General features: G+C 40.8%; 1 protein-coding gene across 9 annotated transcripts in view; it reads left to right on the top strand.

Annotated features, from left to right (window-relative positions):
- Positions 1 to 17,847, top strand: part of LOC105688379 (serine/threonine-protein kinase tricornered) — an 81,201-nt gene that overhangs the window by 42,005 nt on the left and 21,349 nt on the right. The window contains exons 1-2 of one of the 9 annotated variants that reach the window (XM_048654198.1): positions 10,558 to 10,735; positions 11,103 to 11,154. The exons of 3 other annotated variants lie outside the window; for them this stretch is intronic. In XM_048654198.1, coding sequence (XP_048510155.1) covers positions 10,718 to 10,735; positions 11,103 to 11,154 — 70 coding nt within the window. In that variant the 5' untranslated portion in view covers positions 10,558 to 10,717. 5 more of the 9 variants (XM_048654199.1, XM_048654200.1, XM_048654197.1 and 2 more) reach the window with 5 other exon arrangements.

The following is a 17,847-nucleotide window of genomic DNA, read 5'->3' as shown; positions in this document are numbered from 1 at the left end:
GTATCTTGCGTCATTCGTACAACTTGCATAGTTAATGTAAGCCCGTTTGGAATCGCGTTATAAAAGTGATTTTATCGTTTGAGTAAAACCATACGTTGATATATTCGGCATCTCGGACGCCCTCCGCCGCCCCCCCCTTTCTCAGGATATTTTACGCGTACCTAACGTTCATGAGAAATGAATGTTCGCGAAAAACCCACGCAAAAGTTGTACACGAGGTCTTACACGCGTAAGAAATTTTCAATCTCCCTACCTACGAACTTTCCAAAATTTTCGTAAGAAATAAATAACCAACGGTATTATACAACTATCGTAAGATATAATTACGAAATCAACACGATTATTATCATATTTATGTATGATACGGCATGCTCGCGCTACTATGTCGAATTATTTTATATCATAGAGATCCGTGGGCTTTGAGAATTTTTCAAACCTCGAGTTATTTATGGCAGAGTATAAGAATATTTTGATATTTTTCATACGAATATCAAATACACTTGTCGAGATTTCTAGTCACACTGGAAGTTAAATGGTTCAGTCAAAATATAGATAATCGGGCTTTATAAACGGCGTTTTAAAGGGGACAGATTCAGCTTCGTTTTTCTTTTTCGACAAAATTTGTACAACCTTTTTCTGACCTGATTCACACTGGGATGGCTGAAATTGCTTCAGAATGTTTCTTCAGAATTTTTTGTTTCTCTTATAATATTGTAACTCCCCGGAAATTGTGAGATTTTTTTCAGAAAATTCATCGATCAATAAATGTCCGTTCATGCGTAATGTGGTGATAAGCTTTCGAATGTGAATAATTTAATGTAGAGTGAAACGATCAAAGTACAGGAATCCACCGTAACTTTTGGGTCATCGCGTACGGCAGAGTAGTAATCGAGCAGAGATTCGTATTGACGTTTCTAGGGTAGTTTCCTGGCAGTTTGCCTACCGCATTTTGCGGTTATATAGGTAGAGAAGGAACGAAAGGAGGGCAGTTTCCCCAAAGTAAGCCAGGAAACAGGGTCAAGGTGGGAATTTCCTGAATTTGTATTATAGCTTGTATACCCTTTATACCTATATCTGTGCTACACGGTCGTAATATCCATCCACCTGGGTAAACTCCGCGCCCTTCTCGTATATATGAATACACCCGTCAGCAATTAATTAATTAAATTCTCTTTTTTTTTTTTCTTTTTCTTCGTTTTGTTACCTCGACTTTGCTAACGAATTCAACCCCAATTTGGATGATAATTCACCACCAAACTTTCAGGGTCGACGCAAAGCTGACGTCACTGCTCGAAAATAAAGTGCACACGTATGATTCGAAATTGCCGTCTGTTTAGCTTATAACGCCAACCTGACGGTTGCAAAATTTAATGAATAAATTATTATACGGCAATACGTTATCGTCGAATTATATTTTCTTCTCTTTTCTGCCTTCTGCCCATCTTACCATGGCGTAATAATAAGAAGGTTGAGAGCTGTGCCGTGTTCGCTAAATATCAATTGAATCGTAACCAATTCAAGATTGCCCTTTATTATTTTATTTAATTATTCCTATTATCTCTCAATGAATTCCGCTGTATTTAAAAGTAAACGCAAGTTCCAAGAATTCTGAAAGAGATACGATTTTGATAATTAATGATCATTTGTTACGAGTGATAAGGTTTACTTCTGGGAGAAATGGAACAATCACGCGTCTCTCGCTATCTCAACTCTCGGAATTCAATCTCAATTTTTTGATCAACCTACGGAACGGAGTGTGGATAACGCGTGCGAAGTGAATTCAAGCTGAATCTTGGAAAAGAAGATGTGCTCGAGCGTCGGCGAAAGATCGTTCGAATATAAGGGAGAAGAAAAAATCGTACTCCTTTTTTTAACGCTACCAACGCGAAACGTATCATAACGTGTGGCTACGCCTGTTTGGTCGATGGATCATTTTTCGATTTCATTAACCTTTGGTTAACGTCGCGTAGCTACTCTAATCAGCTCCTGTCACCCGTCGATGTAGATTACGTAATTTTGCACGTGCTGGCGGACAGGGCGGAAACTGCGTCGCCTTGTATACATAATGTATCGGCATATACATACACAGATATAAATTTTCGCATCGGTATGCATGTACCTACGTTGCCTGGTACCCGAGGCGACACCGTTGACTTCTCTCGCGAGATTTTTTTTTTTCCATACCCTGGCGCTATGCCCCCGCGCGCTTACGGGGTTACAATTGTTTATGCTAGGATCGTATCTAGGAGCGCCAAATCTCGCGAGCGTATATACTCGAAACACCGTCACGTGTATTCATGTGTAGATCGCATAGATACGTTATAGATAATCGATAATACCGGCTGACATTAGATGGTAAATTTCCAAATTAACGCCGATATCGCGAAGGGCAGATACGTGGCGCGTAATAAAATTAAAATTAACTTTAATAGCTCGTCCGCCGTTTTCGAAACTATATCTACGATAATTTGATGAATTAGCGAGCCGCGGAGACGTGAATTCTAGCGGACGCGTCAGCTGACGGAAATTCCAGTTTTCCTATCTCGACGTTAACCCGTGTGCGCGACTTATTCCCGCTGTATACGGGGAGGCGAGACGAGAGGGAGGTTTTATTGATTTCCCGAACATCTGATCTACGGATGAACGAATGACGGAGGAGAAATTCTCCTCGTAGATTTTCCCTCGCTGCCGTTGCTCTGCAGCGGCCGGCATACGCTCGCTCGAGTCGATCAGCGATGAGGTGGAGGATGAGGAAACGGGTTAGCGCGAGGAAAAAGGGAAAAGGAAAGAGGGAAAAGGAAAAAGGAAAAAGGAAAAAGGCAAAAGAGAAAAGAGAAAAGGAAAGGGCGAGAAGGAAACCGTTTTCTTCCTCTCCTTTTCCAGCCCCTCTCGATTCTTCATCTCTTACTCCTCCTGTTGCGGGTGTTACCAGGGAAACAGCCTAGATTTGAGCACCATGAGAGAAAAGGCTTCTTGGCTCCTTTGTTCCATGTTCCCGATGTTTTTCAGCGTCTGCTCGCTGCCTGCGCTTCTGTGTATCCAGTACCTATATAGCCGCGTTTATCCACCTACTCGAATCGTGATCCCCTCTTGCCCCTGCGATACATTCCGGGCATCGCGCCACCGCGGACCGTTTCGAAAAAGATTCCTCTTTTCCAACCTTATAATTCGTATCTGGATAGATTAGCTATGTCCGAAATCACGCCCAGGAAAATGGAGAATACAGATTTTTTATTTCGCGCCAACGAGCTAGCCCGTTCTTCGCTGATATTTTCGATATACATATTTGGAAACGAAATCTCTTCCCTTGAAATGTTCACTGTTCGGAGCATTTGTAAGACGAATGGTCCAAAAAGTAGGGAAGGTATATTAATTTTGAAAACTTACTAGATCCACCGTTTTTCATCGAGAGATGCCGAGTAAGCTTCTTCCGTAATTGCTATACAACGAGTTTCGTGATAGGTGACTTTGTAACGAGCCACGTAACCCTTGCCGTGCGAGATTCAAAGGTCAACTTTATCAGCGAGATTAAATTTCCAGGTATACCTAAATTACCGCACGCGGATACTTTCGAACAAAATTTTACATACTCGCGGGGAAAATTAAAATGTTTTAATACGTTAAAGGTTAACGTTGAAGCATACAGACCGATTTCTACGATATGGTACGCCGATACCCCGTGATTCTCAATAGAAACTGGAATTCAGTTTCATATTTCTGTTCTCGAAAGAGCAGAAAAATCCAAATCAGACACCTCGTTAATTGAATTGGTTCACCTGATAACTTGTAGAGAGTCGAAAGGTCGCGGCATCTACGGTTTTATTCTGAAATTCTCTGATAGGAATTTAAGTGATTATTACGGGAACGAGATCGACAAAGGGTCTTCTAGAGCGGTATCGTCAATGGGGATATTTCTTTCGCCTCGTTCTACTGCCGAAGCTACATCCGCTGCTTCCGACGTCAGACTTCTGTGCAGGATTAAAGAACAATGTAAACGTCATAGTTCTGTTCCCTTTAAGCTTCTCTTTCCTGCCTTGCGTCATACTCGTTTAATTTTCTTTTCCATTTTTCTCCTCCAATTACGACCTCTCCACTTTTTGAATTACTTCATCTCAAACGTGTGAAGTTTGAAGCCGGCGTTAATTTTCTTACGTTTCATTCGTCGTTGTGATTTTATTTTCCAATCGAATTCGACGTGTCGGTACCTTATACTTTTTCGCGTTGACAAAGGTAATGAGGTAACGAACTGTTTTCGGTCATGGATCACCTGATCTTTTGGACTATAGTAACAGGATTTACGTCAGACAATTACGTACTTGCGACATGTGCATAAATTAACATTACGCGTCTCGCGTTGTACGTTTGAAGAATATCTTGAACGGCTTTTGTAATGAAAACATTGTACGTAAAGCCGGAGATTCAAAACACTGTCAATTTACCTTGCGATCAACGTATTTGAACACTTTAGGGCTTCCCGAGCCATTGTGCGCGTGCACTTAAAACGTATAATTGGCCACGTATCGCCACCGTCGCGTTACAATGACGCTTTTTTTCTCGTCTCTGTTCCGACCTTGTTCAAATTAACAACCAGCCATGCTTCGCGCACCTCGAATCCGAAGCCACCTTTCAGAATCAGACGGTTCGTTTCTCTTTGAATCAGTTTTGACGCAGACACTCGCGATTCCCATTCATCTCGCTCCGCTCCGCCGCACATCTCTGAAAACTGGATGAAGAAAACGTGGTCAGTCGGATTTCACGGGTAACATGCTCGGCCCAGGTGCAGCTGGTGCATCGCGGGGTAGAAAAAATTAAACTCCTTGAATAATGAATTACCAGACTACGTAGGGAATTCCCGATGGTAATCCATTATCGTACCCGTACAACGTTGTTCCAACTTCAGACGCGCTACACCTGAGCAATGTGCCGTTAGTAATGTTGAACATGACGGGAACCGTTGTCTATTTCTCATTAGCGGTGAGAAATAAGGTAAAACAATAACGCTTTGAGAACTATGGTGTACGGTACTCGACGAGAGATACCTACTCTTACGTATGCTGAAATTCTCTCAAATCTCTTCCTTCCTTCTTCTATTCTCTTTTCGTTTCTCGCGTCTTATACGATACCTCGAGCAAATCAATTAAGACGAGTTTACCTCACTCGTCGCCGTTGATTTAATTTTGACAAATTTCTCTTCCGCAATCTTTTCTGTTTCTTAATATTGTAAAATTGTTTTCAATGACCGACAACTTCGACAACGGAACTTTTCGTTTCACAAATTATTTTCGCCGTTCATAATCCGCACGTAGGAAGATTACGATTCTCCTGACCATTACTTCAAATTACTTCCGTATTACTACACCTACATTTTCATAGCTGATAATAAACTCCTGACTAATAATTACGTTCGTTTTTATGTTTCAGGTCAGTATTCCAGAGCGTTTCGATATCAGAGCACCGCAGGTATTATAGTTCATAAATTTCTATGTCGGCGTAAAAATCGAAAATCGAAATTTAACTTTAAGAATTCGGACAAAAATTGGAATAATTTTTTACACGCACTCGGTTACACTCGAATTGACGACGATTTTCGACTTCGGGATTTCCGTATAATTCCTTGGCGAAAACAGGCTATCGAATGAATTAAAAAAAATTCTTGCCAAAAATTCGCTCCAGCCGAAATCTAACGAGTTTGGAGGTCCGCCGCTGATATACGTAACGAATTTTTCTCGAGTGTAATTACACGTATACACGTTGAGTGCGGAACGAGACTTTGCGTCCTTCGCTCAACACTCGAAACACACTTCATATTCTCACCGACTCTTGTTCTTGTCAGTCAAGAAGAAACGAAGAAATATAGTCGCGCGCTTCTCGACGACCGACGCCCACTTGTAAACGGCGTATAATATAAAGTCTAAACTCTAAAAGGGTTGAAAAACTGACTTTGTCACAAATTGCTACCCCTCGTGGCTACCTACGGTGCACACATGTATATCATACGACTGGGCGAGTCAAAAAAAAAAAAAAAAACAAAAAACGCGTTCAATAATGTTGGAGAAAACGTGTGAGACATTTGCGTGATTTCATCAGCGTCTGCGTTGCACCGAGTAAATTTCCGACGAGTCGAAATCAAGGAGAAGATAAAAATTAAAGATGAACGTGGCCCGAAATGCCTGTAACAATTGTATAAGTCACATCGGTCAAAGTTTGTGGCCTCGGTATAAGAACCGGATTACGGTTGTTGCAGTTTTCTTCTCGCTTACCTAACAGACGGTGAGAGCTGGTCGACATCTCGAGCTGTATTTTAATTCGATTCCACGGTTACGTGGCTGTAACGTTATACGTCGTTCGATTATACTCCCGTGGAAAGACGTACTAATCGCAGAAACTAATCGCATCTGATAATTTAGTTCTCGTTTAACCGCAACTTCAAGTTTTTATAAAGAAATTTCTTGGATTTCTTTATTTCTTAAATTTCGTTGTTTGGGACCTGCAGAGGCAATGCATCGATTAGCTATCGATTTCGAAAGAGCCTTCCCAATTGAGATTTTCATTTTTGAGAGAACAACTTTTTTCTTACGAGAGAAAAATACGACTATGCACGTGATGTAACGTGGAATTATTTAGAGCGTGAAAAATTAATCTGAAGAGTGTTCGCGGAGTACTTTTCAAATCTATTCTCTTAACCGAAGGTATAGGAGAAGCCCTTGTTGAAAAGAATTATCGAATATATCCTCCAAGGTCTTCGCAATTTTCAAATACCGCGTATACCGTAGTGCACGTTTTTCATTTTCTTACAAATTTGTTTCAGGTATTTTTCTTTTTGGATATAATTACAAAAAGTATGACGTAAATTCGTTTCAGATCGACCTTAACGCGTGATCTCAATTTCAGTAATTGGTTTTCTCGCGAAGCGAAGTAGCTGGTAATTGCAATCGATTATTACATTAATGTGTGGATATCCGCTTGTAGGTGTACGTCGAATTTTATGTACAATGTTTTTCTCCCAATTTCACTTCAATTTTCAACCAACGCCTCATGAGGCTGTATGATATTTTTCTTCCCAAATTTTGCCAAGTTCATCCAAGGGGACGTACAATTACGGAGAAAAGAAAGTAAACAAGAAAAGTCGTTTGGGAAAAATAATCGATGTTACCCCACATTGAAAAAGTTCCTCGCTCTCCTGAAAGTTATTAACCGTGTAAGTGTATATTACGTATGTACTGTATACACAAAGCAAGGATTGGAAAGGCATAAAACGCGCGTTGCAAATACCTGTACATACGTATACATCTGTACATGGTATACTCGCATACCATGAGGTACGGTATGACGGATCAGCCTCTTTTAGCATACTTTTTTCTAGTCCGTTCGACGTCGAGCATTAATAATACCTGTACCTGTGGCGTATCTCGAGTCTCTGCGATTGTAGATGTGTCGTTCGCGTCGTAGGCGGGGGCGTTGGAAATGTAAGTGTGCGTTGTCGATGCAATGTAGGTTAGAATGCGGTAGGGCTGCCGGCACCCGACCAGCTGACGGCGCGCAATCAATATTCACCTCCTCTTACACACACTTCTTATCTCACGACTCGCTTCCCCGTTCGCTCTCTAATCGAAATCACCCGCGCTAAATTAACCGATACTCCTGCATGATATATCGCATCTGGTTCATCGTACGAGATCACTGAAAGATTTACACTCGTACAGCTCGCGATTGATTTCCTTCCGTCATTCCTTCGTGTTCGATTGGTCTTCTTTACTCTTGATTTTCTTCCGTACGTGTCCTGGGGCACGACTCTTCACAATCCGGGCGAAATCTCGAAAACTCCCGCAATCTTTTCCTTTCGCCGACGACGTTGTTGCATCTCGCTCAATGATCCCCGTTGTTACATATGGTCGCGTCGTGCCAAAAGCGTAATGACTTTTTCGCTTATGGCTGCGAAAAGAAAATCGTCGACGTTACAGGCATACGTGACAGGATTCCGTACTCGATCGACGTACATAGAAAATATACATATACATCGTGTGTATACCTATACGCATATTTAATATATCGTGGGTGGCGTACGTGCTAATTAGATGTTTAGATTTTTCTCAGGCCAAGTGACACTTGATATAGTGTGTGTATAAATCCTACCTTTATATGCATACGCGTGTAGATATAGTGACGGTGAACTATTACATGACGTAATTAAATCAACGTTTCAAGTTTAGAGATATGTGCTTGCGTGGCTGCCGTTGCTTCCTCTTCGTCTTCGTCTTCGTCTTCGTCTTCGTCTTCTTCTTCTTCTTCTTCTCCTTGTCCTCCTAGACGTAACGGAAGAAGAGGAAAACAAGTGCCATTCAGGGAAGGTGGTGATGCACGAGAGGTGCGAAAGTGTGCGTTTTTTACCCTTTGAACTATAAGTTTAATTAGAAGCGAAAATCACGTACATTGTGATGCTCAGAGATTCACATTTTCGTCGTCCATTATACGTAGAATCTAATATCCCTTCTTGGCGCAGGTTCCACTCGTAGTACGTGACGCGAGAATCGTTCGATATTTTCTGTTTTCTTCCCTTTTTTTGCACCGAGGGAACCCAAAAAATTTGATATGAAGAAAAACATTTTTTAACAACGTTCCATCGCACTTTCATTGGAATTCCTGTTTCATTCCTACCCTTATTCGATATCGTAATTTCGTCACCTGGCGGAATGTATTCATCTGCCGATGATATTACTTTTTCAATTCAAATCCAATTACGCGGAAAAACATTATACGTACACACGCGACGTATCGGAATTCTGTTTTAATATCGAAAGAGTAGGAGACAACTGAGTTGTTAAGTTTTATTTTGCAAACGGAAGATTATAATTTTTGCGTAGGTACATCTTACATTTACCACATGAAATACGCCGTCTCCCTCAATACCTCATCCGAAAATTATCAATTATTTTACGTCACTTTCATCCGTATGAAAACGCCAAAGGAAGCTACGATACGTCGACTGGTATCGATAAGCATCGGGTCGATTGATTCCTTATCGTCGATAACGTTTTCCAATTTTGGTTGTGTTCCACTCGGTAGTCACCACGATCTACTTGACATTAATGTAGGTCGTTCTGTTCAATTCTTCAAAGACTGCAAGCGAACGAACGTTCATCACGAACGTCTTTTCTCGGCTCACGTTTTTGACTCCAGCTTTCAGCGCTCGCGCGTTTTTTAATTAACGAGAATGAACCCTGTAAAATAATTCTAATGAGTATTTCTTTTATATTCTCTTCGTTGGATATATAATTAGGGTATATAACTAAGGTAATGCGTGTGTACAAAGAAAGTGAAAATTTGTACAAGGTAACTGTAGATCTCTGAGGATTTTTCGAAGGTGAAATAATTCAACTTTTACCCTTGACCGGGACGCAGGGACACGTACCGACTGACTATAGCTTATCTCGTGCTATTCTGCAGTGCGGTGTTTGGAGTGAAAACCAGAGGAAGAAAGTTGAAAATGAATGAAACAATAAGGAATGACAGAAAACAAAGTCGGCGAAATGGAATTGTCACGTTCTTGACCAAAGCTTTTACCATCCCAGGAGTTGTAATTAACGCTGAATCTGCACGTGAAAACTGCATGTCGTGTATATCCCTACGTACACCGCGGTGTAATCCCGTTTTGCTTCTGCGGAGCAAATTAATTATTTTCTAAAAAATGAGAAGCAGCTGGAAAATTTTTTCATTCAAACAAATGTCATCGGGTATTCAGCATTCATATAGACGCGAGAACAATGTCGTCGCGTATTTTTATCGTCGTCGCGATATCGTCTATCGATCCCTAATCACATTTGTCATCGTTATTGCGATCGTTAGATTCGTTATCTCTGTTTTCTCACATCGCGCCCCCGTCATACGAAAATATACGCACGTATATCTACCCGCTACTCTATCATTAATTCAGCTACACCGTGTACAGAAAGAGAGCGTGCACCGCGATATCGCATACGCAAAAATAGTCGTCTGAGAGGGAATGAGAAGAAAGTTGCCACCTTTATCACGGTCCGGGGTTCTGTGGAGTGTAAAAGACGCGATGAAAAATAAAAAATGTGAGAATGGCGCGACTGATTCGTGATTGCGCTTTGTTCGCGAGACGAGTCGACGACGACTGTAGAGGAGATTCGAGTCCGAAAGGTCCGCAAAATTTGCGAAGTTGGCCTCTTCTCTTCGCGAATCCCTCCGTGTTGCGTGGTTGGTTGAGCTACACGTTAGGGCGACGGAGTGACGGCGGAAAAACAGGATCCTCGTCGTCCGTTCGTCTCTCGTTCTGTCGTCACCGCGAGTCCGCGAGTTGCTGCTGCTGCTGCTGCTGCTGCTGCTGTGCCCGCGAGGAGAGCACCGAGCTTTTTGGTCTGGTGGGGACGACGTAGCTTCAGTAGTAGAACCGCGGTCGACCCAGACGGTTTTGGTTGCTCCGCGAAAACGTGTTCCCAGTCGCGCGCACGTTTCGTTCGGTTTTTTATGCCTATGAAAATGCACGCGACGGCTTTTCCGACGTCCACGCGCTCCTGTCACATGTAACGCAAATTTATTTTCCTCTGTCGTTCTTTTATTTCTTCTTGATTCAATTTTATATCGATTTTTTTGTATCTTCGTTCCTTTCTTTATCCGATGAGAACTTAGTTTTGATTCGAACGAGGAAATAGATGAATCAAATCACAGTCTACCTACGAAAAATGATCAAGTTTCAATGTCAAAAAACCTTGGGGTAAATTGATGTGAAAAAAGAATCGTTGCAAGAGAAACCAGAAACCATCTCAAACGTCACGTTTTAAGCACCTGCGGAGGATTGTTAGTAGCTCCGAAATAGCATCGGAGAGATAGGCGCGGGTCTCGATAGGAATAAAATTGCTAATCTTAGAGCTCTCTGAGGTATGCTGAAAGTGAACCTCGTGCATCGAAGTTTCGCTCGCGAGCCCCGCGCTTTTATGCAGTTTAAAGTTTTTTATTGTAAATTAAATTTTTATTTTACTCTCCGGAAATTCGAACGGTTGAGCAAAGTGGTTTGTGGTTTATAAACTTGCCACACAATATTCCTCTGAACAACAAAAGAAAATACAAAAAAATTAATTTAGTGCTGCGGAACAAAAAAGTTTTTAGTGCTTCTTGACCCGCGATATATCGATGGTACGTTAAACTCTGCCTACTGATAAACTGGTTGAAAGTGTGGCGGCCCCGTTGGAAATTCACGGTGAACCTTTTCGAGTTTTAGCTCGAATAGCAGCGCAGCAGGCGTCTCGCTTCCTATTTTGTCCTTCGCACAAGACTTGACTCGAAGAAAAACTTTTTGGTGTAGTCACATATGAATCGCGAACTGCGTACCTTATGCCTACTCCGTATTCGCGCACCGCATTAACTTTTGTCCCTGGGATTCGAAAGTGAGTTTATTAAAATCTTGTAGTGTGTAGATACGTATGCGTGTACATATAGGTATACAATACCTTATATACCTTAGGGTTTTTAATACATTAGGCTTAATCTGGCGATATTGTCCATGCACTATCTTTTCTGTGCATAATAGTTGTCAAGAATTGTGCATCAGAATTTGCAGGGATTTTTTTTCTTCTTTCTTTTAATCTTTGTTTGACATACCGCGGTACAAATATCGTACATGAATGTTTCGGAAATAGATTTTTTTCCGTTCTCAAATTGATCCTGACAAATCAGAAGAATTTTGTTAAAAACTCGACTGAAAACAACGGCGGATCGTCATGCAAAATCGAATCGTCCACAAAAATTGATGTGAAAAGGTAATTAAATTTCTTTCAGAAAAATAAATAAGTCATCTCGTCTCTTGTAGGTACACAATTGACACACACTTGGAATTTTATTTTTTCAAAATTCCCCGTCTTCGTAGCGAAATATTCATGAGAAATATCACGCGTGCCTTGCATATATTACCCAGTAGTGGATTACGAGCTTTCTTCGGGAGTCCCTCACCTTTGCCTCTCTCATTGTTCGCTTGCTTCAACTTATTTTATTCTCAGTCAAATTTTTTCGTTGGTTGTTTTAAATCAAATGTTTTTCTTCCCATTTCTTTCGCTGCATTTCTACTCGCGTTTCTCATTCTTTTCTTCCTTTTTCCTCATGTGCATGCCACGAGAATAGTGAGTCAGACTCGGAGTATTTGAGCGTTGAAACAACGAGATTTGATTATTTTTAATTCTTTGTCTTTTTCTTCTCTGGTTGGATAAGATGGTAGGCGATCCTTGACTCTGTCATCGCGGTAGTCTCTTTAATCCAAATTTTACCGTTATGAGAATACCTCTAAACTCACAAACAGAGATTGCCCAATTCAACGACTGAAAGTTGATCGAGGTCAACGGAATTACTCATATACCTTCGAATTATTATTCATTCCGTGTTTTATTTAATTTTTTCCTAATTTATATATATGAGAAAAAATTTTTGCACCGCGTTTTCGAGAATCTATTGCCCAATTTTTTGTTCATCGTTTTTTCCTTTCTTTATTGTCAAATTATTATCATGACTGTTACAGTGATTTTTATTATTTTTGCAGTCCTACACGTATGTAATTTAATTGTCAGATCATTGTACCGCAAATACCGTAATGTGAGAAATGATCAGGTCCAGGTATTCTTTTCTTTTACTTATGAGAACGAAAAAAGAAAATTAAAGTTTGAGGGCAAAGTTTTCTGAACCAACACTATGAATTATACATTTTTCATCTAGTCAGACTGTACACATCGATGAATTATACATTTTATTTCTATGGGTATACCTATTCATACATTTGTCCATTTTCCTTCTTCCTCCATTCGGTTTTTTTCCAAGGTTAAATTCAAAACGTTTTCAGACACAAATCGGATTTACGATGTACATATAATATTCATTGTACCACATCGGTAATTGCGACGGTTGATTACCCACATTTTTTCCAACTTTTCGTTAATTTCTCCCGGCTACTGCACAGCATTATTTTACATTCACGGACAGTGAACAGGTAGTATAATAACCAAAGAAAAAGTGAAGGGAAAAAACGAATAAAATAAAGTAAAAAAGAATGTGGCCTACAGCTGCTGCCCACCCGTTATCTAATCTTGGAAGACTTCCGCCTTTGTTACAACGTTGGCGAACACAACCGCGTTGTATTATGTACGATATACCCGTGTACCAGTTTCAGCACTTTCGAACGGCCTTTTTTTTTTTTCCCTCACCTCGTGAGCTTCTGCCTTTTTCAGAGTAAAGCAAAAGTTGATAATTTTTCTTTTTTTTTAATTCATCGATCATACATGCGGTATAAAAGTTCGCGTTGCGAAGTTAGCTCGGTTCGAATAGTTGAGAAGAATATAATCGATGTGGATTTTGGATGTGGATTATTCAGTTGCAGCGAACCTGATTTTTTAGTAGAATTTTCTTAGTTGTATTTCATTCGTGCCCCATTTTACCTCGGATACAGTCGCGCGATCTTACACGATAATGCATGCACACGTGTACCTGTGTACCTATACCTGTGGCTACACCTACACCTAATACTCTAGGTATTCCATAGTCTCCGGGGTAGTATAATGAGCTAATGTGTGATAAGATTTATATCCGGTTTAAGTCACGGTTTAACAATCTCTGACTTCGCGGCTAACCAAGGAACTACGAAAGAAAGCATCTAGGTTACGACGTAAGATGCATAGCGATGTATATGATACACGTACCTTTACATACGTATGCATAAGTATACATCTATATACGTAGGTGCATGCACACCTCCCTCCGTGACGTATGTACTATATATACGGTTTCTTATTTCAAACTGGATTACAAACGACCCGTGTTATACCTATTCTTACAATACTCGCATTCTGTATATTTTTCATACCTATGCGTGTGTGAAACTTGGCGTTATCATATATTATTATATTGTATAGATACGGTCGCCTGGTCTACCTGGTCTATACGTCACGAATGCAGATATCGTACGTATGTCGCTACGTGCATTTGGATGCGGAATGACCCGGTGGAAATATTTTTCCAATGTGTCAATTGTTCGTTCTCTCCTTTTTGATTCTGTTTTTTGTGTGCGTGTGATGTACACACAATAGCCACCAGGTGTTTTATGTATTTGATATTATATACTCGGATGGAGTGGCCGTTCTACGCGTATGTAGCTCATATCTGCGCAGGTACAACATGTATGTGAAACACCATATGTTTTCCGCCAGTTACACCCTCGATATATTTTCTTTTACATTTTTATCAACTAATTTTTTTGTTAGTTATTTCTCTATGCCTTGCACCTGCATAGAGAGATACACAGATTTATAGATAATAGCCGCAGTCATAGGTATATAAATACTGAGTGCACATGTATCTTGAAATTGATAAAATACATACGTGACCTACATCTCGGAGGGGATCGTTATCGCACCGGAAAACCGGACTAGGTATTCAGTATATCTATATATGAATAGTATATAAGCGATTGCAAACTTCGAGACCAGACCATATTCTTGGGTTGGGAATATACCTATACAGGGAGCGAATCTCATGGGATAAACGAGTGTCAGAATTCAACTCTGATACGATTCGAATTTATTTTACGTTCCAAGTATTAAACTTTATGGGCTTGTAATCGAAATGTTACAACTACTTTCGTATTTGTTGATTATTTTCCTCCATCGGACACACCTTAGTATCGTGAAGTAACAGCGAAACGAATGGCGCGATTTCAATGGGCGATTATGTTTTAGTAGAATTTATAGGTAAATTGCGAATGAGGAAATCGATTTTTATCGCATTCCGATCAAAATGAATAAAAAAAATTAAGACTCTGGTGTAAGAATGTCGAGTTTTGCTTTAAAATAGGTCGATTTTCGCCTTTCTTTTTTTATCGTTCTTCATTTAGTGGCGATGATACGACGATGGGTCACGTTTTCATGATCGTAACCACGTTACCGATCCTAATGAAATCGAATTCGAACGTTGATATTCTGCTTGAGCTTCGCGGATTGAGGTGTTTGGTGACGCAAATTTAATTAGGACCAACACGTCAATAAATACGATGCGTGAACGGTGGGTCAATATGTCTCCTCATTTTTCCTCCGAGTCCCTGTGTGTAGGGCTATATTTGATCCCATTAACTAATTCAGGGACAAACGGCTGACAATGATCGGTTCAAGGTTACCATATCTCTGCAGATACTCCCTTATAATATATATTTTATTACGGAGTAATCGAGCTTTCGAATTGAAAAAATAGTAAAACGTGACAATGACTGTGTGAAAATGGTTTTCAATGAAGCTGAATTTTATCCGAGAGAAAGGTGTTTTTTTTTTTTTCCCCAAACTAGAGAAAGAAGGGGGCGTGGCATCGGTTCGCGATGATATCTCGCTCGGAAATTACCATGGGGGTCGAAAAAATCCTCGAAGGAAACGTTCTTCGTGAGGGGTAATTTCGGTGGAACCCGTGCACACGTGATACGTAATCGTAGGAAGTGTTCAAAACTCGATTTCTATCGGGTGAAATGGGTTATTTTTTTGTGGACGTATATAATAAAACAAGCAATGGGCGGACGGTTGCATCAGCTGACTCTTGTTGGCAGGTTCCGAGGGCTAAAATTATTCCTCAGCTGGGCTACGAGCAAGCGGAATACATCTAGCGTACAGTCAGCGGAATAGTTGGACCGATCCCGGTCACGTGATCCCTGTCGGTTTGCTCGTTCGTTCGTTCGTTCGTTCGTTCGTTGCCTCGGAGATTCGAGACTCTCGAGTATTAGTCGCTCGCTCACGTCAGCTCTGGATAAGCAACGAAGCGCATGTAACCGGAGTGTATGCGTTACGTGCATGTGTACAAATAAACTTTGTTCGAAGCTCGATGCACGATTGTGATGATGATCGCGATAACGATAACTACGACGATGACGACATGATCGGGTGCAGGCGGGCAGGGGCTGAGGAAAATAGTTTTCAATTCCTTTCGAGGTCAAGTCCATTGCCAGGCATCGAAAGATTAATTTAGCTCAAGGTTCCGCGGCTGATTATGTCGTATCCTTAAATTCACGTACAGGCAGACACTGCGCGTCATTCACTTCCGCAAAGAGGACAGGGAATTTATTTTGCAACAAGCAAACACCCAACTTGGATTATTTTGTAGCTGTTTTATCGACGATGAAATATCATTATCTGTTCATTGTCATTCTAACGCGTATGTTGTATGTATCAGTGCCATAAGTCACGAATGTCGTGGACGCCGAATGTATAATCGCCGATATTATCGATTTAATTGTTCAAACGTCGTTCCACAGATGGACTTTAATTAGGTACCTTCTGTTCAAACAGAAAAGACAGACGGAAGAAAAAAAAGTTCAACTATACGAAAAGACGGTACACAAATGTCTCCGGACCATGAACTACTGTGCTCGTGAGCTTTCACTTAGCATCCGTGCCAAAATTCTGCCCGACTTACAATCAGAATGCAAATAAATTGTCTCGGGTCAACAATCGTGGGAACTTGGGAACGCTTCCCTTCTTTGGGAGTCCTGTACTTCGAATCTTTTTCTAATCACGAGGTACGAGTAGCAGGAGATTGAAAAAGATGTCAAAATGGCGGTAATCCGCCTTTCGTCGCCACTCGTCAGAGACGAAGCGTTTTTCAATTTTTTGTCTTTTTTTCTCTTCGTCGTTTTTGGGTCACGGCCAAAATCTCGTGTATAAGTCTCCTTCTTCCAATATCTCACCACTAGCGGTAGGTAACATTCGTTCGTCATTTTCTGGGTGGTACAGGGTGCGATATCGTGGCCCTACTTCTTCTCGTTTTACTCAATTTTCCTTTTCTTCGGCAGGAGGGAATTTTCCGCGGATCAGTCCGGTATTATGTTATGTGCGTCATGCAATGCCGAAACGATCGGCGCGCGTATAGATTTCCAAAGGAGCTTTATTATGGTAATTCCTCAATAGCCGGCATCATTTCAGCCCTTCCATCTTCGACCCTTCTTATCATTTCTATTTATGTGAGACGCTCAAGGGTGGGGGCTGGTTACACCTTGATGAAAGAATACTGCAATAGAGTTTCGTAAAGTCGAAGTTTTGAGCTCCAAAATCGTTTTTGAAAAACCTCAATACGATAACTGGGTCCGGTCAGAGTATCGCATCTAAGATTCGTGCACAATAATCGGTTCAGAGTCGCATAGCTCGTGTAAAAAAAATCGCACAGCAAATTTAAAAAACGCGTTTCGAAGGGGACACTTCTACCTTCGAAATGACATCAGAAAAATTATAATCCAACGACTCGGACACCCGGTGCACCTTCTCAAAGTCAATGAATTACTTTGCGCGTTCGACATCAATTGAATCAGAAGAGTATAACTGGTGAACAAAACGACGCAATCTAAATTAACCAAATCCATTTGATAGGTGAAGCTTCAAGCTTCAAAATGCTTTTCTTCGGAAGCCTCTATCCTTTCGGAATTGGACGTTTTTCGGAGCGAACCGCTAATCTTTATTCGGAGTGTAGTATCGTATACGGATACGCATCGAATAATTTGCATGTTTTATAGGCAGATATTTGTAAAGACTTTGTAAAATTATCTCAGATAATTAACGCGATTGCGATTCGTTGTTGTGTATGTATTTCATATTTTATCCGTATCGTAGATGGGGATTATATCCAGTTAGTTAATTTATACCTAGTATTACACGTGACTGTCGTCGATTGAAAATATCGAACCGCGAACTCTTTTTCCTCGTTACACGCTTCCTCCTCGATCGTCCTCGACGGCTGCATATCTCGATGATGTATTATATATCGTATTACATACGCTTCCGTTGAAACGGGTCAATAAACAGGGCTGAGGAGGATTCGTGACCT

Source organism: Athalia rosae, chromosome 4, assembly GCF_917208135.1.
Source record: "Athalia rosae chromosome 4, iyAthRosa1.1, whole genome shotgun sequence".
NCBI lineage: Eukaryota > Metazoa > Arthropoda > Insecta > Hymenoptera > Athaliidae > Athalia > Athalia rosae.
This window is presented reverse-complemented; position numbering and strand designations above follow the sequence as displayed.